The 25,528-nt window shown below is 42.9% G+C and overlaps 1 protein-coding gene across 13 annotated transcripts in view; it reads right to left on the reverse strand.

The window, feature by feature from the left end:
* Positions 1-212: 212 nt before the first annotated feature.
* Positions 213-25,528, reverse strand: part of LOC129696276 (protein FAM110B-like) — a 137,663-nt gene continuing 112,347 nt past the window's right edge. For 12 of the 13 annotated variants that reach the window (XM_055634040.1, XM_055634028.1, XM_055634035.1 and 9 more), the window contains one exon: positions 213-2,414. In XM_055634040.1, coding sequence (XP_055490015.1) covers positions 1,014-2,120 — 1,107 coding nt within the window. In that variant the 5' untranslated portion in view covers positions 2,121-2,414 and the 3' untranslated portion in view covers positions 213-1,013. Of the gene's footprint in view, positions 2,415-3,651; positions 3,776-25,528 lie in introns of those variants that run through there. The other variant, XM_055634041.1, reaches the window with a different exon arrangement.

Raw genomic sequence — 25,528 nt, forward strand, 5'->3', positions numbered from 1 at the left:
AAGAGCCAAATATAATTCTAGAATTTGAATACCACATAATCAATGTGACACTTCACCAAATAACAAAATCCATCATTGTACATTTGCCTGCTTATGTTATTATGCATTGAGGAAAATAACAGCAAAAAAGTGATAACTTGGAAACTGTTTTTGAAATGCTCACTTTAAAACAATGAAATGAAATGAACGAAAAAGGCAAAAATCAAGAATGATGATGAATGAATTGGAAACTGTTTATTATTATAGCAGACTCTTCTTTACAGATCTGATAACAGCTTTGAAGTATATACAAACCTATACAGCATTTTTAATACAAAAAAAAATCTGGTTTCCCAACAGCCGAGATACCAATCTCTTTATGAAATGAAGTGCAGCACTGCAGTATATTGAAAAGCAACAATGAACTATTTAATGAGGTCACCTGCTGTACTTTTCACTTCTCAGCACATTACAGCAGACAATTAGAAGGGCAGTTGAAGCAGCTTTGGAAGACATGGATTGTTAGAGCTGTACCATGCTGTTGCATTAAACTGGACAGCTTTATAGCCAAGTCGCCAGCATTAGAGGTTATATGGGCTGTAACATGCGCTTCCAGATTGAGAAGAGTTAATGTGACTACCCTTGCAATGTTTCAGACAGATAATTTATCTTTTCTGTCCCGATTACATTTATTTATGTATAGAAAACCTGCAACAAGGCCATTTGTCCTTGTATATAATCGGTTGAAATGTGCGATGAAATGTGTACATAGTACCTCGTGCTCTTGCTAGCTGGTACAAACGCAGTTACATTTCTAATACAGTGGAAACACCCATGTCCGTGTCTTCATATGTTTTGAGATAGAGGCCACTTCTGATCTTAAATCGATAAGCATGCAATGGGAACATACACAAACTAGCATCACAGTGGAACTCAAGATCTGCAAGAAATGTTCCAGTAGACTTCACAACAAAAGGTTCACAGTCAAAATAAAAATACAAAAAAATGAGTCACTCATAGTTTGTGTCCTTTGCTTAAACATGAGATATTTTCTGGGATTCCTTAGCTTGTTTGCAACTATATAACCATTTAATCACTCTAGCATTCCTTTCTACGGCTGAAATACCATAAGGGACTCGATCATTTGTTTCTTCATCATCTGTCAGATCATCATTGCTCCTTCGTGACTGCTCACAATCCGAACTGATCATGCTTGCACTACGAAAGTTCAGGGAGATTATGTCCGAGTTTGCCCGTGTGAAGTTCTCCATGCCAATGTTTTCAAGTTCTTCAGGATCCAGCCCACAGTAGTTAAAGAACCTCTCTACATCAGCATTAGCACGGGCATATCGATCACTAAGGTCAGACTTGGAGCGGTGGAGTGATGGCCGCCTGCTTGGATTGACTGTCAAGTCCGGGGTGGTTTGTGGCGGTGACTTGGGTATATTACAGGTTGGAATATTCGGCTTGGGTAGAACGGGAGGGGCAGAACTGCTGCTGGGTATTGGTTTCAGAGGCCTCCCTTCCACCACTCTTCTCACATCGGCCGAACTGCGAGAAATATGCAGGGCTGAATCACTGACTTGGTCTTCAAACAATCTTTTGGTTATGTTCAGATTGCCTCCCTGCGGACTGCCTTGGTTACTGTACACCCGAATAGTTTCCGCAAACGTACGCCGACTAATTTCTGTGGAGGCCGGTCTGTGCTGGGGCCAGTTCCGTGTGGTGTGCTTATGTACTGAGCCCGAGGTAGAACTCTCTGGACTGTTGATTATGTTTTTCAGTATTTCCAAATTTATATTCTCTCTTTTAGCAGTGCTGTCTGCCTTGTGATTGTTGGTCAGCTTCTGCAGAGGGGTCCCGGTTGCCCGCCGGACAGCTGGGCAGACTGGTGGCTTTGCCAGCACAGCCGGCTTCACCGGCTCCTGCTTGGCATTGATGACCTCTTGGCTCTTAACGTATTTTGCTTTATCAGCTTCCAGCCGTTCAACCGCACTGAGTCTTTTGGGGTTGGGCTCCGCCTGCCTTCGAAAATAGTCTGGCCCTTTATTTAGTATACGGAGGGGAACGGCTGAAGTGAAAGTGGTGGTCGAACCAACTGGTTTGACCATGCTATCTGCTTGTAGCATTTCTGTAGGCATGTTCGATGGCCTTTCTCCAGTAGCCGTCTTGGAATCTGAATTCAGCAACTCCAAATGCGCTGTATTGAATTGTGCACATCAAGCAGACTGGAGAGAGGAAGAGTCTCATGGGCCTAGGGCCTCATCTTACAGCTCATTAAACAACACTAGGTTCTCTTTAAAGCCAGTCTTTGTACAAAGGGCCACTAGACACAAGTTTGTATTAATCTGCTCTGCTGGTTCTTTTTTATTTGAAGCTGACTGTGAGACGTGGAAGACTTGTCTGCTCTTTTATACACAACTCCAGGCAATGATCTGAAACACAGAATAACCAACCATGTGTTAGTATGACAGGGTGACATCACAGCAAGTCCATAGCAACTACACAAAAAACAAGAAAACTGCAGAGTCTGCAGTTAATGGCTGGTACAGAGTCCAGCACACAGGCAGGCATGCACATTAAAAGTTACATGATCAATTCTAAATCAGAGGTCTGAATGGTGACATTTTAAAATAATTGCCAGGCCTAAATGCCAGCTTAGCAAAACATTTTACGCCAAGTCATTAACGTTTAGAAATACAGCAAGGAAACAAGACCTTCAGCCCAGCAAATCCACACTAACAATCGATCATCCATTCACACCAGTTCTAAGAAACTGGAGCATCCAGAGAAAACCCATGTGGTCACAGAGGGAACCTGTGATAGTAAATTAGTAGATAGACAAAATGCTGGAATAACTCAGCAGGACAGGCAGCATCTCTGGAGAGAAGGAATGGGTGATGTTTCAGATCAAGACCCTTCTTCAGACCGAAAGTCAGGGGAGAGGGAAACTAGAGATGAGGAAGGATAAGGTGTGAAAATGGCAGATCAAAGCAGATAGTGATTAAGGAAATGTAGAATGGTTCATTGTTCTTTGAGAGGAAGGTGACAACGAGGCAAACAAACAGTAAAATCAGGAGGATAGTGAAACTTGTCGTGTAAACCAACACCTGCAGTTCCTTCCTACACATTTAGTAAATTAGTCGTTATTTGCACTAAGAATTTTGAGCTCATCATCAGAGGTAACAGTGAACGTTACGATGGGCCACAGTGACACTGGGAGAGACAGCAGCCACCAAGCCACATTTGCTGCAAGTGTGTACATTGAGCTGAGATAAGGAGTGTCAAATTGGTTTGATTTAGTTTGTAAATTTGAGCTTTGCATAGTACAGTCAAGTTCTGAAATATTAAATCACAGTTTAATGTTAAGCAGCTACTTGGTGCCCGAAGAACAGGAAGCCAGCATTATTACATCTGCATGTCACATTATTAAGCACAGGAAATGTTAGCCTGTTAACTTCACATTATGTCAAAGCGACACAATTAACTTGCTCTTCTCCAAAGGGCAGAAAATGTAGATATTTTAAGTTAGTGCCATTTGAGTTAGTGCCATTACATGCCTGAACACTGGTATCACTTATTTTAACGCTTTCCAGGCTATCACATTCCTATTCACCTTCCATTGTGCCCTGAAGGCAGTTATTGCTCATATATAAAAAGAGGCCAGCTCACCTGTGCATTTCCCTGCACTGGCTTTTAGAAGATCATGTACTGGAAAGGTTATATTACCACACAGCGCAAAAGTCTGTAGCCCTGACCGTCTGCTCACCGCTTGCACCCGGAACACTGGAACACCGGAAAACTGGAACACCCGGAGAAAACCCAGGCAGGTCACGGGGAAAAAGTACAAATTACATATAGACATAATCTGTAGTCAGGATCGATCCTGGGTCTCTGGCGCTGCAAAGCTCCATCGTGCCGCGCTAATCTACTTGGCCTCACCAGGAGTGGTATCTGCGGTGCAAATTTCCAAAAGAAAGCTCAATCCATCCTGGTCGCCAAGGCCTGGCACAGGGCTTCCCAGTTACACAGAAATTCTCCGAAAGTCAGTTCAGCATGAAGCCATTCAGCATTGGAGCATTATCCGTGCCAAGCAGCAGGGGGCCCAAAATTCTGCATAGTTACAGAGGTAGAAATTGACAAATCCACACGGAATGGCCAGCTTTTTAAGCAGAATTCAGGCTATACTTAAGAAACTGAGAGGCAAGGCAACAAACAACATAATGATCCACCTCAATCCCAAGATAACCATCCACCTGAAAAACACAGTGATTATTTGAAACTGGTATAAGTTGCCCATAGAGAAGCAAGAAATGCTGATACCATAGAACTGCTGATTGAAATTATAAAGCACAAGAATAGAAACATAGAAAATAGGTGTAGGAGTAGGCCATTCGGTCCTTCGAGCCTGCACCGCCATTCAATATGATCATGGCTGATCATCCAACTCGGTATCCCATCCCTGCCTTCTCTCCATACCCCCTGATCCCTTTAGCCACAAGGGCCACATCTAACTCTCTCTTAAATATAGCCAATGAACTGGCCTCAACTACCTTCTGTGGCAGAGAATTCCACAGATTCACCACTCTCTGTGTAAAAAATGATTTTCTCATTTCGGTCCTAAAAGACTTCCCTCTTATCCTTAAACTGTGACCCCTGGTTCTGGACTTCCCCAACATCGGGAATAATCTTCCTGCATCTAGCCTGTCCAACCCCTTAAGAATTTAGTAAGTTTCTATAAGATCCCCCCTCAATCTTCTAAATTCTAGCGAGTACAAACCGAGTCTATCCAGTCTGTCTTCATATGAAAGTCCTGACATACCAGGAATCAGTCTGGTGAACCTTCTCTGTACTCCCTCTATGGCAAGAATGTCTTTCCTCAGATTAGGAGACCAAAACTGTGCGCATTACTCCAGGTGTGGTCTCGCCAAGACCCTGTACAACTGCAGTAGAACCTCCCTGCTCTTATACTCAAATCCTTTTGCTATGAATGCTAACATACCATTTGCTTTCTTCACTGCCTGCTGCACCTGCATGCCTACTTTCAATGACTGGTGTACCATGACGCCCAGGTCTCGTTGCATCTCCCCTTTTCCAAATCGGCCACCATTCAGATAATAGTCTACTTTCCTGTTTTTGCCACCAAAGTGGATAACCTCACATTTATCCACATTATACTGCATCTGCCATGCATTTGCCCACTCACCCAACCTATCCAAGTCACCTTGCAGCCTCCTAGCATCCTCCTCACAGCTAACACTGCCCCCCAGCTTAGTGTCATCCGCAAACTTGGAGATGTTGCATTCAATTCTCTCATCCAGATCATTAATATATATTGTAAATAGCTGGCGTCCCAGCACTGAGCCTTGCGGTACCCCACTAGTCACTGCCTGCCATTCTGAAAAGGACCCGTTTATTCCCACTATTTGCTTCCTGTCTGCCAGCCAGTTCTCTATCCACATCAATACTGAACCCCCAATACCATGTGCTTTAAGTTTGTATACTAATCTCTTATGTGGGACCTTGTCGAAAGCCTTCTGAAAGTCCAGATATAACACATCCACTGGTTCTCCCTTATCCACTCTACTAGTTACATCCTCGAAAAATTCTATAAGATTCATCAGACATGATTTACCTTTCGTAAATCAATGCTAACTTTGTCCAATGATTTCACCGCTTTCCAAATGTGCTGCTATCCCATCTTTAATAACTGACCAGAATTTTCCCCACCACCTATGTTAGACTAACTGGTCTGTAATTTTGTTTTCTCTCTCCCTCCCTTTTTAAAAAGTGGGGTTACATTAGCTACCCTCCAGTCCTCAGGAACTACTCCAGAATCTAAAGACTTTTGAAAAATTATCACTAATGCATCCACTATTTCTGCGGCTACTTCCTTAAGTACTCTGGGATGCAACTTATCTGGCCCTGGGGATTTATCGGCCTTTAATCCATTCAATTTACCTAACACCACTTCCCGGCTAATCTGGATTTCACTCAGTTCCTCCATCTCATTTAACCCCCGGTCCCTTGTTATTTCCGGCAGATTGTTTATGTCTTCCTTAGTGAAGACAGAACCAAAGTAGTCATTCAATTGGTCTGCCATGTCCTTGTTCCCCATGATCAATTCGCCTGTTTCTGACTGCAAGGGACCTACATTTGTTTTAACTAACCTTTTCCTCTTCACATATCTATAAAAACTTTTGCAGTCAGTTTTTATGTTCCCTGCCAGTTTTCTTTCATAATCTATTTTCCCTTTCCTAATTTAGCCTTTTGTCCTCCTCTGCTGGACTCTGAATTTCTCCCAGTCCTCTGGTAGGCTGCTTGTTCTGGCTAATTTGTACGCTTCATCTTTTGTTTTGATATTTGTACGCTTCATTTGATGTTTTGATCTTTGAATGGGTCCAGCAAAGAACTATGTCAACCAAGTTAGACAAAAATGTTGGAGTCTTCGGAGAGAGGAGAATTTCTTCAAAGTAGGCATACCTTGAGGAGATTTCGCAGTGGAGTGGACAAAGAGAGAGGTTGGTGCTCTTACATTGTAAGTTGCTAGTTCAAGACCTTGGCGTTATTTTTATTAATGTTGCAATGCAACCTATAAAACTAAATTTACAGAACCAATTTAGAAGCAAATTTAGCTTGAACAAAATAAAATTCAACATCTTAGTACAATACCTTGTAGGCAGCGAAGAAAATTAATAAAAACCCATCGGATTGTGCACTTTTCCTAACAGAAAATGAGCTGCTGACAGAACTTAGCCAGTCAAGCAGCATCAGTGGAGATAAAGAGATGGTTGATGCTAGTGTTGAGAGCCTGCATCAGGAATGGGAATGCATAGTGAAGATGGCAAGTATAAATATGTGAGGGGCTGGGTGAGGGGGAGCCAGCACGTGACAGATAGATTTGGCTAGGGGGGTGGTTGTTAATGAAGAGGCAGAGCCAGGTGGCAGATAGAAGGGTAGAGAAAGCGACAGGTGATAAATGTGGACAAAGGGTGGAAGATTATGGGATCTGATAAGGAAAGGTGATGTGTGGTACTGGATAAGGAACGATGGGCAGACAGGACCAAAGGGGCAAGGGATTGGGGATCCCATGGGTTGAATGTGTGGAACTAGGTGAGGGAAGGTAAAGAAACTGGCTAATAGTAGGTGAGTAAGAGAACATTGGTGGATCAGGTGAATTAAAGGATGGAGGATACTTGCGATATTGGAGAAATCAACGTTCATGCCTTTGAATTGTAGGTTACCCAGGCAGAATATGAGGCATTATTCTTTTATTTTCTGCCTTTGGCCTCCTCCACTGCCAGGGTGATGCCAAATGCAAACTAGAAGAATAGCACTGCATATTTCCTCTGGACAGTCTACAACACACTGAATTTTCCAATTTTGGGTAATCCTCATTTTCTGTGTTCTCCCCATCCCTCTCTCCTTCCAATCAACCTCCAGTCCTCCCATTTTTGCCCCCTTCCTAATACATCCCCCTATCACTCATTTTCAACCCCCTTGCCCACAAGTTCCATCTACCTACAACCCGCATGTAACACCCACAGGATCCTCTCTCCCAACTGGAAATTGGTTAGGGAATTGGGATAAGTGATTTGGAAGGGCAAGGGGCAAGCATGGAGGGAATGGGAATGACAGGGCTACTCTATTACATGCCAGAATGATCTTGCTGAATTGAAAAACATCTATCATGTACTGTAAATATACTGTAACACAGAGAGGTAAACCATCTGCAGCTGATCCCAGGAAACAACTTGCTATCTGGGGGACACAAAAGCTATCCACACAAGGTCAAACAAGTGATCAAAGAGCTATGAATGACCAGCAGATATTATTTTCAAATATTTCTACCTACCGTTGCAAATTGCTAATTTATCTAAAAGGACACAAAGTGTTGGAGTATCTCAACTAAGCCAGCATCTCTGGAGAACGCGGATACGTTTCGGGTCGGGACCTATCACCTATCACCTATCCATGTTCTCCAGAGATGCTGCCTGACCCACTGAGTCATTCCACCACTTTGTGTCCTTTGTGAAAAACCAGCATCTGCCATTATTTATTTCGGTTCATTTATACATCTGTCTGTTACATTTTCAGCGAGCCCAAGTTCTCCCTTTACATTAACCCAATGTTCATTAGACTTTGCCCTGTCCAACAGTGAAGGATCTTATGTAACTACACACCAATTTTTACAGACATGAATATAGGTCAATACGATAATTTGAGGTAAAAAAGGTAACTGGCCAAAATTGAAACGGCAATACAAAGTCCATACTTCACATTGACAGATCCAATATAATGTCAACAGCAGCTAATTAATGTTAACGAGGGCCCAAGCTCTTTGACTACTACCCGAGAGCTGCAGCATTATTATCTACCCACAGAAAGGACCTGGAATATGCACAACAACCCAGTCATGTTCCAGTCAAATTTTATTGACGAAATAGCATCCAATGATGACCAGCTGCTTCAATCTCTTGGATAATTACAGTTCTGTCAGCAATCACATTAACTGCACATGATAGCAAGAAATGCAAAGGAAGGGGAATAGGCAGCAAGAACCAATGCAAATGTAGAGGAGTGCCATGCCAACTACAATGTGGGTTGAGTGTTGATTGGCAATGATCATGGGGAACATCTTTGTAATTACCTTTGAAGAGACATCTGTTTAGAAAATGTTCCTGTTAAGTATTCCAGATGTGATTTGTACCCAGAGGGAGATTTAATTAAGGCAAACATCACAAATTACACTATCGCCATGTGCATGCTGAGGTCTTGGGAGGGTCAAAAACTAACATAAGCGGAAAGGTGTGTTTCCTTCTGGCACCATACAGAACAATCGCTTACTGGATTTGAATGTTTATTTTATTCCAAGCCTCACAACACGGCAAGTTAAAATGTTTTTCACCCATCCTCTTTGCAATTCTCAAAAAACTGGAAGCTATGGTAATACATGATCAAATATTGGTTGGTATCTAAATTCAGGCTCAACTGACGCCAAACCTATTTGTGTGTTTCTTCCTGAAGTAATTTTACTGATGAAGAACTATTTTCTTCATAACAATTCAACCAACCCCCTCAACCTCGTACTTCAGTGCAGTATCTCACCTCTCACCCATATAAGGGTGAAGCCACTGGAATTCTCAGCAACATCATCTGAAACTCATATATTTATCAGGAAGGCTGGCTGATGGAGTTGGATTCATGGGAGGTGGCCTCGGAGGGGAGGATGCTCCTCAAACTGCGGAACATCCTGGACAATACAGCTCACTCCCTCCATGACACACCGGTCAACCAGAGGAGTACCTTCAGCAACAGACTGGTTTCACCAAGATGCAGGACAGAAAGCCACAGGAGATCCTTCTTCCGTGTGATTATTAAACTGTACAACTCCTCCCCTTCTGTCATTGGGTAAACAGACCGTCTCTCTCCCCCCCCCCCCCTCTCGTTACTTTAATTTAATGCTTCATATATGTTGTGTATGTATGACTGTTGGAAGAACAATTTCCCTCCTGGGATAAATAAAGTTCTATCGTATCGTACAGATTTCAAGTAGAAGTTGTTGGAGGAGTGGATAATAGTTGTTTTAAAACCCACAATTAAAAGATTACATTTACACATACAGGTGCACAACCTTTTATCCGAAAGCCTTGGGACCAGACACCTTTCGTAATTCAGATTTTCAATCAAACAATCAAACAACTTTAGGCTTAGCTACTGTTATAGGGAAGGAGGCTCTGGCAGTTAATTAAAACAGATTAAGCACACACCAAACATAAGCTGATCATATTTAATGATTTGTGACTTTGATTGTAGGATGAATATTGGCCAATTGGCCAGGGCACTTGGGATAATTCCTTCAAAATGGTCTCCAAGTTTATTTTCCATCAGAAATCTGATTGTGTCTTGGTTCCGCTCAATTCACATTGAACTGATCGCTGCAACTTGCCAGCTAAACTACATTATGTGGGTCAACATGTTCTTGACTTCAGCATCTGAATATTGCAAGGTGGAACTCGGGAAGCTGCTGAATCTCAGATACTGGTGAGCTGACATCTGTCAGCATTGCTGGACTTGACATCGAATCCAGGAATAATGCACAAATTGGTGCATTTCATTCCTGGTTTCCGAGCTCAATACAAGTCACCAGCCAGAATCAAATCAAGTGAAGATAAGCATTTTTGTTTACATTTTAATAATATCAGCAAGTCAATATTTTTTCTTGTAATAATTATTAATATTCTTACCTAATTGACATGAACGATTTTCAAATGTCTCCGATTAGCTGTAAAAATGCCCTTGGGCAACTCTGGGATATAGTCTCAAGGTTTGACACCCAAGGCCAAATCACTGCTTTCTGGTAACATACACATGATGTGGTGTATTTACACATGTCCCCTTGAGTCCATGGCAGACCACATTTAGGACTATCTGCCACATCTCTCCACATAGGGGTGCACCCATGACAGTGCATCAGTTCTTTGCTACAGTGCCGCAATGCCAGCTGAGATGATTTGTGTGCTCCAGTTTCTGTTGTGGGTCAGATCATAACACAGCTGAAACCATTGTTTTAAGCCCCGTCCCACTTTCACAACCTAATTGGCGACCTCTGCTGAGTTTGCCCTTGACTCAATACTCGCAGCATGGTCGCCACGAGCTCGCAGGAGGTCTTCGTAACTCTTCCTCGTGCTTGTGAGTGTTCTCCGCGTACCCGTGGCCTCAAGTAGGTCGCGGCGTTTTTTCCAGCCTGATAAAAAATGTCCACGCGTAAAAAAAAAAGGTTGGCATGGAAAAAATGTATACTTTTTACTCGTAGGTAGGTAGTAGGCAGGTCATGATGGCCGCCTCTAGAACAACTTTATCGCCGCCCTGCTGGTGAAAACGGGACGGCGGTGGTTTACATCGAGATCCTGGGGAGGAGGAGGGAGTCTGGGGGGGATTAGGGAGGGAGAGGAAAGCGGGGGAGGTAGAGGGAAAGGAGGGGAGATAGAGGGAGAGGGATTATGGAAGGAGGGAGTGACTGAGAATAGGGAAAGGAGAGGAAGGGAGAGGTGAGGGATGGAATGGGTGACGGGAAGAAGACAGGGGAAAGAAGAGGGAGGATGAAGAGGAGAGGGAGGGAGTGCTGGGGGATGAAGGGGAATGGAGAAGGTTAGAGGTGGGCGCAGTTGGGGGAAGGTTAGAGGGCTGGCGCAGTTGGGGGAGGGTTGCCGTGACTCGCGTCACAACGGGGTTCTCTGGCGTCACAACGGGAACCCCTCAGCCGCTCCTGTGCAGTTGGGGGCTATGGGTGTGCTGGAATATTACGTTGGGGAACAGGACACAACGGGTTCCACTTGCTCTAGCAGCTACTTAAAATTGGCACAAGGTCATAGACCAAGATATTTTGACTTTGACTTCGGGAGAGGAATGGAGAGCAGGGGAGAGACAAGACTTTGCCTTCCATCACAGTGAGGAGATTCACTGTGATGGTTGTTTGTGTAAATTGTGTTGGTGTGTGTCTTGGTTCTTTTCTTGTATGACTGCAGAAACCAAATTTCGTTTGAACTTCACGTGAGGTTCAAATGACAAACGGTATTGTATTGTATATTCATTGCACCTCTCCACAGCCACCTTGGCCAGCTGAGAATTTCCAGCATTTTCTACTTGGATTGAGATATCTACAACCTGCAGTATTTTGCTTTGGCAGTACAAATACTAGTTCATTTGCTTTTAATCAAGTTCAAGTTTATTATCATATGCACAGGTACGGTGAGATAGATACTTGTAAATGTATTATTTCAATGATAGACACAAAATGCTGGAGTAACTCAGTGGGACAAGCAGCATCTCTGCATAGAAGGAATGGGTGACGTTTGGGTCGAGACCCTTCTTCCGACTGAATCAGGGAAGAGGGATACACAGAGGTAAGGAAGAGGTGTGAAAACAAGGCATCAAAAGAGATGAGGTTTAAGGGAAATGTAGAATAGATAATTGTTAGATAGGAATAGCTAACAACAAAGCAACCAGAGATCAAATATTATCAGGGACAGTCAGACTGGTTGGAGGACTGGGAAGCAGGAGGGATGGAGAGAGAGGGAAAGCAAGGGTTACTTGAAACTGGAGAAGTCATTGTTCATACCGCTGGAGTGTAAGCTGCCCAAGCGAAATACGAGGTGCTGTCCCTCCAATTTGCCATGGGCCCTATTCTAACAATAGAAGAGCCCCAGGACATCCTCAGGACATTTTACAGGGGCACGGTGCAGTCTGTACTCACGTACTGCATAAACACGTGGTACTCCAACTGCAACTGCTCAGACAGGAAGGCTATGCAAAGGGTAGTGAGGGGAGCAGAGAGGATCATTGGTGTCTCCCTACAAGAACTGTTCCAGAGCCGCTGTCTGAAAAAGCTCTGAGAATAGCTAAGGACAAACTGCACCCCCTCCACACACACCTGGATCTCCTGCCATCAGGCAAGAGATACCGTAGCGTCAAAGCCCGGACTACCAGACTGCTAAACAACTTCCTGCCACAGGCTGTGAGGCTGTTAAACAGTTACTCTGTACTCAGTCACCTGATTCTGTGGCTTTGCACTGACATTTTAATAACTCTGGCACTGCCACTCAAATCAGCTGCCCTGGACATTTTAATTATTGTTTTTACTGTATTTTAATGTTGCTGTTTTACCTGCTTTTAACTATTTATACTGTTTCATCAGGGACTGGATTGTTTTTACTGTTATTATGTGTGAAATGTTTTAAGTTTTATGTGCGATGCTCCAGTATTCCCTGGGAAACGTCTTCTCATTTTGCACTGTACAACTGTTGCTTTGCAAGATGACAATAAAGGTTGATTGATTGATTGATTGATTGATTGATTGATTGATTGATTGAGGACAAGAAAGCTGGGATGTAATGTTAAAATTGTACAAGGCATTGGTGAGACCAAATCTGGAGTATGGTGTACAATTTTGGTCGCCCAATTATAGGAAGGATGTCAACAAAATAGAGAGAATACAGAGGAGATTTACTAGAATGTTGCCTGGGTTTCAACAACTAAGTTACAGAGATAGGTTGAATAAGTTAGGTCTTTATTCTCTGGAGCGCGGAAGGTTAAGGGGGGACTTGATAGAGGTCTTTAAAATGATGAGAGGGATAGACAGAGTTGATGTGGACAAGCTTTTCCCTTTGAGAATAGGGAAGATTCAAACAAGAGGACATGACTTCAGAATTAAGGGACAGAAGTTTAGGGGTAACATGAGGGGGAACCTTTTTACTCAGAGAGTGGTAGCGGTGTGGAATGAGCTTCCAGTGGAAGTGGTCGAGGCAGGTTCGTTGGTATCATTTAAAAATACATTGTATAGGCATATGGACGAGAAAGGAATGGATGGTTATGGTATGAGTGCAGGCAGGTGGGACTAAGGGAAAAAAATTTGTGTCAGCACGGACTTGTGGGGCCAAGATGGCCTGTTTCCGTGCTGTAATTGTTATATGGTTATATGGTTAAAGGTCGGTGTGGGAATGGGAGGGAACAGATCAGGTAGGTTTAGGCGGACTGAGCGGAGGCTCTGCATCTGCAGTTCCTTCTTACACATTTATTTCAATGATGTTTGTGGGACTGTCTTGTTTGCAACATATGGTACTTAATTAGTTCCGCTGCACTTTGGAACATCAAGGTTTTTGACACATTTATAAGATTGCAAGTTATAACATTGGATGGTCAAGGTCACCGAGAATATTTCTGTAAAATTACATGTCCGGATACAGATACAGGGTACTTTGAAAATAAATAATTGTGAGTTATACAGCATCTTGGCGCACTCTCATTTAGGCCCAATTGTCAAGCCAGCAATGAATTATTCTGAAGGTGTTGCTGCAATTTAAGAAATACCACAGCTAGAAAGGGTATGGCTAGGTCCTAGGAATGTCAAATAAATGCATGATCAGTCACGAGTGATATTAGCAAGGAAACGGGAAGAACTCTCTGTTCCAAGTAATGAAGTGACCTTTACAGATACCTCTGCAAACCTGATCGAACTTTAATAACTTTACTTCACATTTAAAGGCTAATACTTCCAGATAGAGAATGGATTGTGATATAATGGGAATTATTACACATTTAAAGTGAGAGAATATAGAATAGAATAGTTTCTTTATTGTCATTGTAACATGAACCATGTACAACAAAATTTAAAAATGTCAGCCAGTCAGTGCACCATTCAAACATTTCTAAAAGCTAACGATACATACAAGGTAAAATATTAAAAGATAAACAACTAAAATGAATATCACGAAAATAGCACGCATAAACACCCAACCCTCCATCCTTCTGTCGATTTCACAGTGTACCACAGTCCCTTAGTATGTCTCGCCCCTGCGTTCCTTGGCGGCTACATTTAGTGTCCCCTTGCCCAAAAAAAACAACATCTCCAGCCTCAACGACTACCGGCCAGTCGCACTCACACCAGTGGTGATGAAGTGTTTTGAAAAACTGGTCCGGGGTCACATCACATCACTTCTGCCCCGAAGCTTTGACCCCCACCAGTTTGCGTACAGAGCGAATAGATCCACAGAGGACGCTGTAGCCACAGCTCTCCATGCTGCACTGTCTCACCTGGAGCAGCGGGGGAGCTACGTGCGGATGCTCTTTGTGGACTACAGCTCTGCTTTTAATACTATCCTTCCCCACAAACTGGTGGACAAACTGGGGGACTTGGGACTTCCACACTCCACCTGTACGTGGATAAATAGCTTCCTGTCGGGTCGAAGCCAGAGAGTCAGAGTGGGCCATCACACATCCACGGCCCTCAGCCTCAGTACCGGCTCTCCACAGGGCTGTGTACTGAGCCCCCTGCTCTACACCATCTACACGCATGACTGCACCCCCGCCCACCACAGCAACACCATTGTCAAATTTGCGGATGACACTACAGTGGTGGGACTCATCTCCGCGGGGGACGAGTACGCCTACCGGGATGAGGTGGAGCAGCTGACAGGGTGGTGCGAAGAAAATAACCTGCTCCTCAACACCTCAAAGACGAAGGAGGTAATAATAGACTTCAGGAAAAACAAAACGGACATGGTACCACTGACCATCAGAGGGGACTGTGTAGAGAGGGTGGCGGATTTCCGCTTCCTGGGAATCCACATTGAGGAGGACCTGACGTGTAGCGTGAACACCACTGCGCTGCTGAAAAAGGTCCAGCAGAGACTGCACTTCCTGCGGGTGCTCAGGAAGAACAACATCACTCAAAGGCTGCTGCTGTCCTTTTATCGGTGCTCCATTGAGAGCATACTAACATACTGTGTATGCGTGTGGTACACCAGCTGCACAGTGGCTCAGAGGAAAGCGCTCCAGAGGGCCATTGACAACGCCCAGAGGATTGTCGGCTGCCCTCTCCTTACCTTGGAGGACCTACACAGTTCCCGCTGCACCAAAAAAACCCAGAATATAATAAAGGACATCTCCCACCCGGACACTCCCTGTTTGAACTGTTGCCGTCAGGCAGACGGTACAGATCCACAAGGACAAGGACAAATAGACTACAAAACAGTTTTTACCCCACTGCTATAAAAGCACTAAATGTGGCCGCCAAGGAACGCAGGGGCGATACAGACTAAGGGACTGTGGTAACGGTGAAATCGACAGAAGGATGGAGGGTTGGGTGTGTATGCGTGCTTTGTCTGTGTTTTTTTATTTATTGCTTATCTTTATTATTTTACCGTGGATGTTTCGTTAGCTTTAGAAATGTTTGAATGCTGCACTGACTGGCTGACATTTTAAATTTCGTTGTACATGGCCCATGTTACAATGACAATAAAGAAACTATTCTATTCTATTCTATTCTTAGTGCTTTTATAGCAGTGGGGTAAAAAACTGTTTTTTAGTCTGTTCGTCCTTGTCCTTGTAGATCTGTACCGTCTGCCTGACGGCAACAGTTCAAACAGGGAGTGTCCGGGGTTGGAAATGTCCTTTATGATACTCTGGGATTTTTTGGTGCAGCGAGAACTGTGTAAGTCCTCCAAGGTAAGGAGAGGGCAGCCGACAATCCTCTGGGCGTTGTCAATGGCCCTCTGGAGCGCTTTCCTCTGAGCCGCTGTGCAGCTGGTGTACCACACGCATACACAGTATGTTAGTATGCTCTCAATGGAGCACCGATAAAAGGACAGCAGCAGTCTCTGAGTGATGTTATTCTTCCTGAGCACCCTCAGGAAGTGCAGTCTCTGCTGGACCTTTTTCAGCAGCGCAGTGGTGTTCACGCTCCACGTCAGGACCTCCTCAATATGGATTCCCAGGAAGCGGAAATCCGCCACCCTCTCCACACAGTCCCCTCTGATAGTCAATGGTACCATGTCCGTTTTATTCTTCCTAAAGTCTATTATTGGATGGAAGTAGTAGAGGTAATCACTGGAAAAATTCTGTTCTTAGATAAGAGCTACAGTCTAGGGCCAATCTTACAAAGTTCTTGCCAGACCAAGCCAGAACCCGTTGCCTTGTTAAAATCCAATCACCTTTCTATCTTTACTCTAGAGAAACAGTATCTAAAACAGTCGACTGCCAGATAGCTCGTACTAAAGAAGTGGGGAGAAGGTGGGGATGGGAGAGCTTGCATCTAATAGGTGGAGGTAGACAAAAATGCTGGAGATACTCAGCGGGTGAGGCAGCATCAATGGAGATCTTTGCTGCCTCACGCGCTGAGTTCCTCCAGCATTTTTGTCTATCTTCAATTTTCCAGCATCTGCAGTTCCTTCTTAAACATGTAATAGGTGGATCCAGGTGAGAAAAGTAGAATGGTGGATGAAGTCATAGAAACATAGAAAATAGTTGCAGGAGTAGACCACTCAGCCCTTCGAGACAGCACCACCATTCAATATGATCGTGGCTGATCATCCAAAATCAGTACCCTATTCCGGCTTTTTCTCCATATCCCTTGATTCCCTTTAGCCCGAAGAACTAAACCTAACTCTCTTGAAAACATCCAGTGAATTGGCCTCCATTACCTTCTGTGACAGAGAATTCCACAGATTCACAACTCTCTGGGTGAAAAAGGTTTTCCTCATCTCAGTCCTAAATGGCCTTGCCTTATTCTTAAACTGTAACCCTGGTTCTGGACTCCCACATCAGGAACATTTTTCTTGCATCTAGCCTATCCAATCCAATTATATGTTTCTATTCAATATAATCCCCTCTCATCCTTCTAAATTCCAGCAAACACAAGCCCAGATGGCCCATTCTTTCATCGTACGTCAGTCTCGTCATCCCGGGAATGAACCTAAGCTGCACTCCCTCAATAACAATAATGTCCTTCCGCAAATTAGGAGACCAAAATTGCTCTCAATACTTCAGGTGCGGTCTCACCAGGGCCCTGTACAACTGCAGTAGGACCTCCTTGGTCCTAAACTCAAATCCTCTTGCAATTCAGCCAGTGGAGAGGATGGGACGTGATCAGAAGAAACCAAAGGACACAGATGATGGAATCTGATGGGAAAGGAAGGTGAAGTATGGCACCATACAAGGAAGGTGGGAACAGTGGCAGGAAGGGACAGTTTCTTCCCAGCTGTTTATTAGGCATCCGAATCATTCTACCACAACTAGAGTGCAGTCCTGAACTACTATCTACCTCACTGGAGACCCTCATACTATCCTTGATCAGACTCTACTGGTTTTATCTTGCATTGAACGTTATTCCCATATCATGTATCTGAACATTGTGAATGGCTCGATTGTAATCAGTAATCACATATTGTCTTTCCGCTGACTGGTTAGCACGCAACAAAAGCTTTTTACGATACCTCGGTACACGTGACAATAAACTAAATTGAAACTGAGGTGACCCAATGGATGAGTGTGTGGGTGATGGGCAATGGGGTGGATGGGGAAAGAATCTGGATGAGAGGGGGACGGTGCTGTGGGAAAGAAGGGTTACTTATGGGAGGATCTGGATCTGAATAGAGGGATTGAGAGATAGGGCAGGTTAACTGAAATTAGAAAATTCAATGTTCATGCCGTCAGATTATAGAGCAATATGAGGTGCTATACCTCCGCTCGTTTGCATTTGGTAACATTCTGGTAGTAGATGTCATCAATGCCATCAGTTCAGTATGGGAATGGACGCCTTGTCCAACACCCATCGCCTCTCTATCCAAGCTACTTCCCCTCCTCTGTCTGTTTAGGCAAAGGTTTGTGACCCGAAACCCCAACTGTCCATTTCCTTTTGCAGATGCTGCTTGCTACAATGGTAATGGACACACTGATCTGTTCCGTATTCATGCCTTCTATAATTCTGTTGTGCTGAAGCAAAGCAAGAATTTCATTGTCCTATCTGGGGCACATGACAATAAACTCTCTTGAATCTTGATCTTGACCTGTTGAGTTCCTCCAGCAGTTTGTTTTTTGCTCTAGATTCCAGCCTTTTGTGTCTCCACACCAATCTTCCCAGTGGCTACCTGACCAACCTCACCATCTTCAGTACTGTCCATTTCCATTCATATCTCCTGCTCACTTCCTGTGTACTCCCTGTCTACAACTGCCTCGCTATTGCACTTCCAAACTGCCTGGATACTCTTTCCCCATCACTTACTGATCCTTCTAATGATGCCCACATGTGACATCTCAAACTTCTCTCAATACCCTTCCAATTTCTTGTTTGTTTGGCAACATTCAAACAACCCTTAGTTCATCTGTTAGCCAACTCTTTCACAAGTTTCACAAACTACTGGAGAGCTACAAAAGAGAAGCAGCGTGGGAGATTTAAAAATCAGCCATTAAAGTTCAGCTCCTGGAATCCGGTAACAAGGAGACCAACTCTAGCTGAATAGCCATTGTGGTAGTGGCTGTTTTTGAGTTCCCAGTGAAGTGTTTGTGTATTAATTGCAGAGGCTTTGACATGCAAGGTTTTGGCAAGAAGGCAGAGCAGCGGAATGGCAAGATAAGGTCTTTCTAACTTCTTTAGCCTTTGTGGCCAGGATGGAAATTAGGGCAGTTGTATGCTCCTCCTATAAAATACTGTTTTATGCTCCCCCTGCGACTGTCTCAGGAGCACCCGTGATGCTGAGAGCATCATAGATAGCAGTCAGATGGTCACACCCAAGGTGCAGACAGTAGCAAGAGAGCAGGAGTAGGAATGGCCTGTGGCAATTCTCCTCACCGTAATCATTTTTAGATATCGGTGGAGAGTATGGCCTTTCAGAAGGGTAGCAGTGGAAGGAGACTTTATCTAGCAGCCAGATCTGTGGCAACATGATGGCACTGATGCATAGCAGGGAAGGGTGGAGACAGGAAGAGCTACAGTGATGGGAGACTCGATAGTTGAGGGGCAGACAAACGATTCTAAGGATGCAAAAGAGACACCAGGATGATGCAAAGATCAAGAACATTCGAGCGGTTGCAGAAATTTCTCATGGGTAGGATGAGCAGCCAGAGATCAATGCACATATTGGAACTAATGGCATAGGTAGAAAAATGGATGGTCTTGGAGAATGAATATAGGGAGATAGGCAGATTAAAAGTTGCTTCTAATTATAAATGATTTTGAAGATGTCCGTTTTTCTCATAATTAGGGAAGAAATGTCTTACTGCTGACTATTTTCTTGACTGAGTGATTGGTTACCACAGCTGGCAAACTAAGCCACCTCCTCCACACAAAAATAAAAATAAAAACTGGGTATCTGACAACCTTTTTCACGATATGTTTTCAAGAGTCCCCTGGCACTCTGTCTGAAATTTATTTCTAAATTGGCATCACCAACAGCCATTTAAACTTATCTTTCTCTACCTTTCTGAATGAAAGTTTGCAGTTAGCTTTGCTCACACGACAGAAGTACACCAGAAGGAACTATACTGACTGCACCCACTTTGGGATACTCCAAAAGAGGGGAAAATGCTGTATAAACAAATTCTTTCTTCAGTTTAAAAGGAAATCTTAATTTAAACATTAACTGTATAATGATACTTAGAGAATTCCCAAAGCAATGCAATAAATTTGGAGAACTCAACAGAACAAATAACTTTTAATTCATCAATCTGCACAGGAAACACAAAAGCCTAAATTAAACAAAACTATAAAATAGAAACACATTCAGTCTGTGCAAGTGCTGTGCAAGTGTTTTGCATCAGTTCTTCTGACACATAAATAGTAAAATTTATGCTACATAAAGTTTAATTCCCTGTACAACTATTACAATTATTGCATTGTAATCTATTAACTTTCAGCCATTGTAAATAGCAACGTGACTGCACCTTTGGATGTGAATTATAGGGACGAGAACACATTATGGAACATTAAAAAAAAAAGAGTATTAATAATCACAACTATGTTTTTACATAAGTCAAGTTATAAAAAGCTTAAATAAAATCCCCTTATACATTTCACACTGCAATGTAGCAGCCTATTCAAATCCAGTCATGTGAAAACTCTGTCGCCCTGGAGGTCAAAGCACAAATCCTCTCATCACGTCTGGGACAAAACGTGATCTAGGCTGCCTTCAAAATGAAAACACTGTCTATTTCTTGTAATTATTTGCAAATAACCCAGCTTAAGCATGATACACAATTTCTTTGAAGAATGCTATGAAGTCTGTAAGGAGGAAGGAACTTCTTGGCTCAGTAAATCAAGTAGTGAAATCATTAAAGTCAGCATGGATTTATGAAAGGTAAATCATGTCTAACGAATGTTATAGAATTTTTCGAGGATGTAACTAGTAGAGTGGATAAGGGAGAACCAGTGGATGTGTTATATCTGGACTTTCAGAAGGCTTTCGACAAGATCCCACATAAGAGATTAGTATGCAAACATAAAGCACACGGTATTGGGGGTTCGGTATTGATTTGGATAGAGAACTGGATGGCAAACAGGAAGCAAAGAGTAGGTGTAAACTGGTCCTTTTCAGAAAGGCAGGCAGTGACTAGTGGGGTACCGCAAGGCTCAGTGCTGGGACCCCAGCTATTTACTATATATATTAATGATTTGGACGAGAAAATTGAATGCAACATCTCCAAGTTTGCGGATGACATGAAGCTGGGGGGCAGTGTTAGCTGTGAGGAGGATGCTAGGAGGCTGCAAGGTGACTTGGATAGGTTGGGTGAGTGGGCAAATGCATGGCAGATGCAGTATAATGTGGATAAATGTGAGGTTATCCACTTTGGTGGCAAGAACAGGAAAGTAGACTATTATCTGAATGGTGGCCGATTAGGAAAAGGGGAGATGCAACGAGACCTGGGTGTCATGGTATACCAGTCATTGAAAGTAGGCATGCAGGTGCAGCAGGCAGTGAAGAAAGCGAATGGTATATTAACATTCATAGCAAAAGGATTTGAGTATAGGAGCAGGGAGGTTCTACTGCAGTTGTACAGAGCCTTGGTGAGACCACACCTGGAGTATTGTGTACAGTTTTGGTCCCCTAATCTGAGAAAATACATTCTTGCCATAGAGGGAGTGCAGAGAAGGTTCACCAGACTGTTTCCTGGGATAGCAGGACTTTCATATGAAAAAAGACTGGATAGACTCGGCTAGTACTCGCTTGAATTTAGAAGATTGCGGGGGGATCTTATAGAAACGTACAAAATTCTTAGGGGTTTGGACAGGCTAGATGCAGGAAGATTGTTCCCGATGTTGGAGAAGTCCAGAACAAGGGGTCACAGTTTAAGGATAAGGGGGAAATCTTTTAGGACCGAGATGAGGGAAACTTTTTTCACACAGAGAGTGGTGAATCTGTGGAATTCTCTGCCACAGAAGGTAGTTGAGGCCAGTTCATTGGCTATATTTAAGAGTGAGTTAGATGTGGCCCTTGTGGCTAAAGGGATCAGGGGGTATGGAGAGAAGGCAGGCACAGGATACTGAGTTGGATGATCAGCCATGATCATATTAAATGGCGGTGCAGGCTCGAAGGGCCGAATGGCCTACTCCTGCACCTATTTTCTATGTTTCTATGTAGTAAGATCAATTTGGATGGAGCTAATAAACAGCAATGGACATAAAACACTTTGAAACACGACTACCCAAACTACAGTGGAAATGCATGATTCATAAAATGAAAGACAAGTGACAAGGGTAATACACCAATCATATGGGAGTTTAATCTACACATAGGCTGTGCAAACCAACCGAGAAGTAATAATGTAGAAGATTAATTTATGGAATGTATTAGAATTGGTTTTCAAGATCAGTATATTCTAGTATACCAGGTAACAGGCTATTTTATAATCAGTTTATGTTGTATTCTGGCAGTTATGGTGTCTTTAGGGAACAGTGATGACAATATTACAGAAGTATTGTATAAACACTTTAACAGATTTTAGTTCAATCTGAAACAAGGGCTCTAAAACTGAACAAAGCAAACAAGAAAAGGCATGAGACCCTGCTGTGTAGATTGGGAAGTTGCATTAAAAGGTATGACAGCAAACCTGCAATTATTTAAGGAATTAATACATAATTTAGAAGCAAGCAAAGGTACGAAAAAGTGGTCCAGTGTGGTATTTAATGGAGTTTAAGGGCCTGTTCCACTTTCTCGACCTAATTTATTATCTTTTTTACTCGTGGACATTTTTCATCATGCTAGAAAAAACGCCCCGACCTACTTGATGCCACGAGTACCTACGACTAGCATCACTGCCTGCTACCTACGACCTCCTACGACCTCGTGACGACCATGCTGCGAGTATGAGTGAAGGGCAAACTCGGCAGAGGTCGTGAATTAGGTCGCGAAAGTGGGACAGGCCCTTTAATCATACAATAGAAAAAAATTAAAAGGAAAGGGCACTGATTGTGGATGATCAGCCTTGACCACATTGAATGGCGGTGCTGGCCATTCCCCCCACCCCCAGCATGTCTGAGGATTGGGATGAATTTAGAATTCACCAAGGGATAATCAAGTTAATTTAAAGGGAAAATAGAAAATAGATATGGAAACCTAGTGAGAAGTAATCAGAATGCAATAGCTTGTGTATGTATAAAGAATTAGATTAACAAAAGCTAATATGGGTTCCTTCCAAACTGAAACAAAATAAAAATTGAGAACAGAAGAATCTTGGAAGTAATTAGAACTAGAATGAATTTAAGGGACAGAAGTTTAGGGGTAATATGAGGGGGAACTTCTTTACGCAGAGAGTGGTGGCGGTGTGGAATGAGCTCCCAGTGGAAGTGGTGGAGGCAGGTTCATTGGTATCATTTAAAAATAAATTGGATAGGCATATGGATGAGAAGGGAATGGAGGGTTATGGTACGAGTGCAGGCAGGTGGGACTAAGGGGAAAAAAAAAATTTGTTCGGCATGGACTTGTAGGGCCGAGATGGCCTGTTTCCGTGCTGTAATTGTTATATGGTTAATTAGTTCAATTAAATTAGCATTGGCAAAAATCATTCATGAAATGATTTGTGAAATTAAAGGAAGTGGAACAGAGGTATATTTCCAGGATATGATGACCCGCATCATAGGGATTTGTAGACACAAAATGCCGGGGTAACTCAGCGGGACAGGCAGCATATTTGGAGAAAAAGAATGGATGACATTTCAAGTCGAGACTCTTCTTGAAATGTGAGATCTAAAGTTGAAACCTTGCTTGTAGGAGCTGATAGTGAATAGGCAAATACGTTGGTAACTCACAAGTAGAATATAGGTAGAGTTTTAATATCCTTTATTCCAGAGCACAGAATGATGGGGGATTCCATGTGTTGGAATCCTTAAGCTTAAAGAAGTAACATAGTTATGTATAGTGATCTGAACAGGTGAACCGAGGAAGGCAATTTAGAGTAATAATAATGAGTGTCTTTGACGACATGGATGTATAACTGAAGTCTGTCTCAGGGACAAACATGGCAAATTTGCGAATAATATGGATTAGTTTTAAACAATGCTGAGGAGAGATAGAATTGATGTTAAGGAAAAAAATTCTTAACAGGGATGATAGATAATAGTCTAAAGTCTGAAGAATGGTCTCGACCCGAAATGTTGCCTATTTCCTTCACTCCATAGATGCTGCCTCACCCGCTGAGTTTCTCCAGCATTTTTGTCTACCTATGATAGATAATAGCTTTGGTCTTTTCAATATTTAACTTATGGAAATACCAATCACAACATTTAAAAATATATTTGGACAGGCACACAAATAGGAAAATTTAGAGGGGCATGGGCCAAACCAAGGGCATCTTGCTTGGCTTGAATGAGTTGGGTTGAATGGCCCGTTTCCATGTTGTATGGCTATTATTATAAATATCTACTTATTTACTGCTTTCAGTTGAACAAGTAAATTAATAGAGTGAGGATGTAGGAGGGATGTTGGGTAATGTTAAAGTTATTAACTCCATTGCTTTTCTTAGTATTTATTGATGACTTGGCTGGGGTCTGGGCAACTAAATACACCACAATTTCCTAATACGCAGTTAACAAAGTTTGAAAATGAATGAACTATGATGATAGTAATCAACAAGAGACACACAAACAGGATAGTGAAATGGGTTGATAATATTTAAACGGTAAATGTGAGGAATGAAGAGAGGCAAAATAAATGAGAGGGCACAATTCTAATGCAGTAATACACATCTGGGGTACATGTGCATAAAACATTGGTTCAGTCACAAATTGAGTGTTGTGTCCAGATCTGAGCGTTTTGATTTAGGAACGATATATAAGAGCTTTTTGAAAAGGTCCAGCCAATGACTCCAGGGATGAAGCATTTTAATTATATTAATATATTTTAAAAATCGACTCTCCTCCTTGGAACAGAAGGGTGTTAGGAAAATACCATCAGCACTTTAGTTGTAAAATAAGATCTTGCAAATTTACTAGAAGACCAAGCTAACCATAGTCAGTGACCTCTCCCAAGTCAGCATCATCATTACTGAAGCCCATGTAATGCTGCCTTCTAGAATGGGCAGTCCACGCCATTCACATGCCCAATGGGTGGTTTGCCACATTCCTCAAATAGACACCCTCTTCCATGCTGCATCATAGGAAGAGATTCACAGGTGGACAGAGACGAATGATTCAAGGAATTTGACATAGCATCCTTAAAAATCATAACATTTCCAAAACTTTGGGGAATCTTTGGCCCATGAACACAAAGTTGGGAAGGAGATTACAGGATGGTACAAAGAACCTAATGGCGATGCAGTGGAGCCCCCTGCATAAGTGGCAGCACAAGTGGTTGACAACACATCTATCATTAGGTGCCACCAACCAAATCTCTGGAAGAGTCAGCAATTCCAAGGCTGGCCTCACCAGCTGCCTCACTACTCACTAAACATAACGCAACCCATCTCTAATCTTGAGGGAAAGAGTCAGAGGTTATGGGAAGAAGTTTCATGGGGAGGCAGGAGAATGGGGTTAGGAGGGGGAGATAGATCAGCCATGCGAGAATGGAGAAGACTTGATGGGCCAAATGGCTTAATTCTATTCGTATCACTAATGACTTAAAGTGTTCGTAGTAGTGAAAATATTAACAATAGTATAATATCTGCTTTGCTGAAAGTTACCAATAATCCAGCAAGCGTCATTGTGATTCCAGATTTGGTGCAGCTTGGAACAAAGATATGAACAGGGCACAATGTATTTTAACACAGCGAGTGCAGATTTCGT

Source organism: Leucoraja erinacea, chromosome 4 (assembly GCF_028641065.1).
Source record: "Leucoraja erinacea ecotype New England chromosome 4, Leri_hhj_1, whole genome shotgun sequence".
NCBI lineage: Eukaryota > Metazoa > Chordata > Chondrichthyes > Rajiformes > Rajidae > Leucoraja > Leucoraja erinaceus.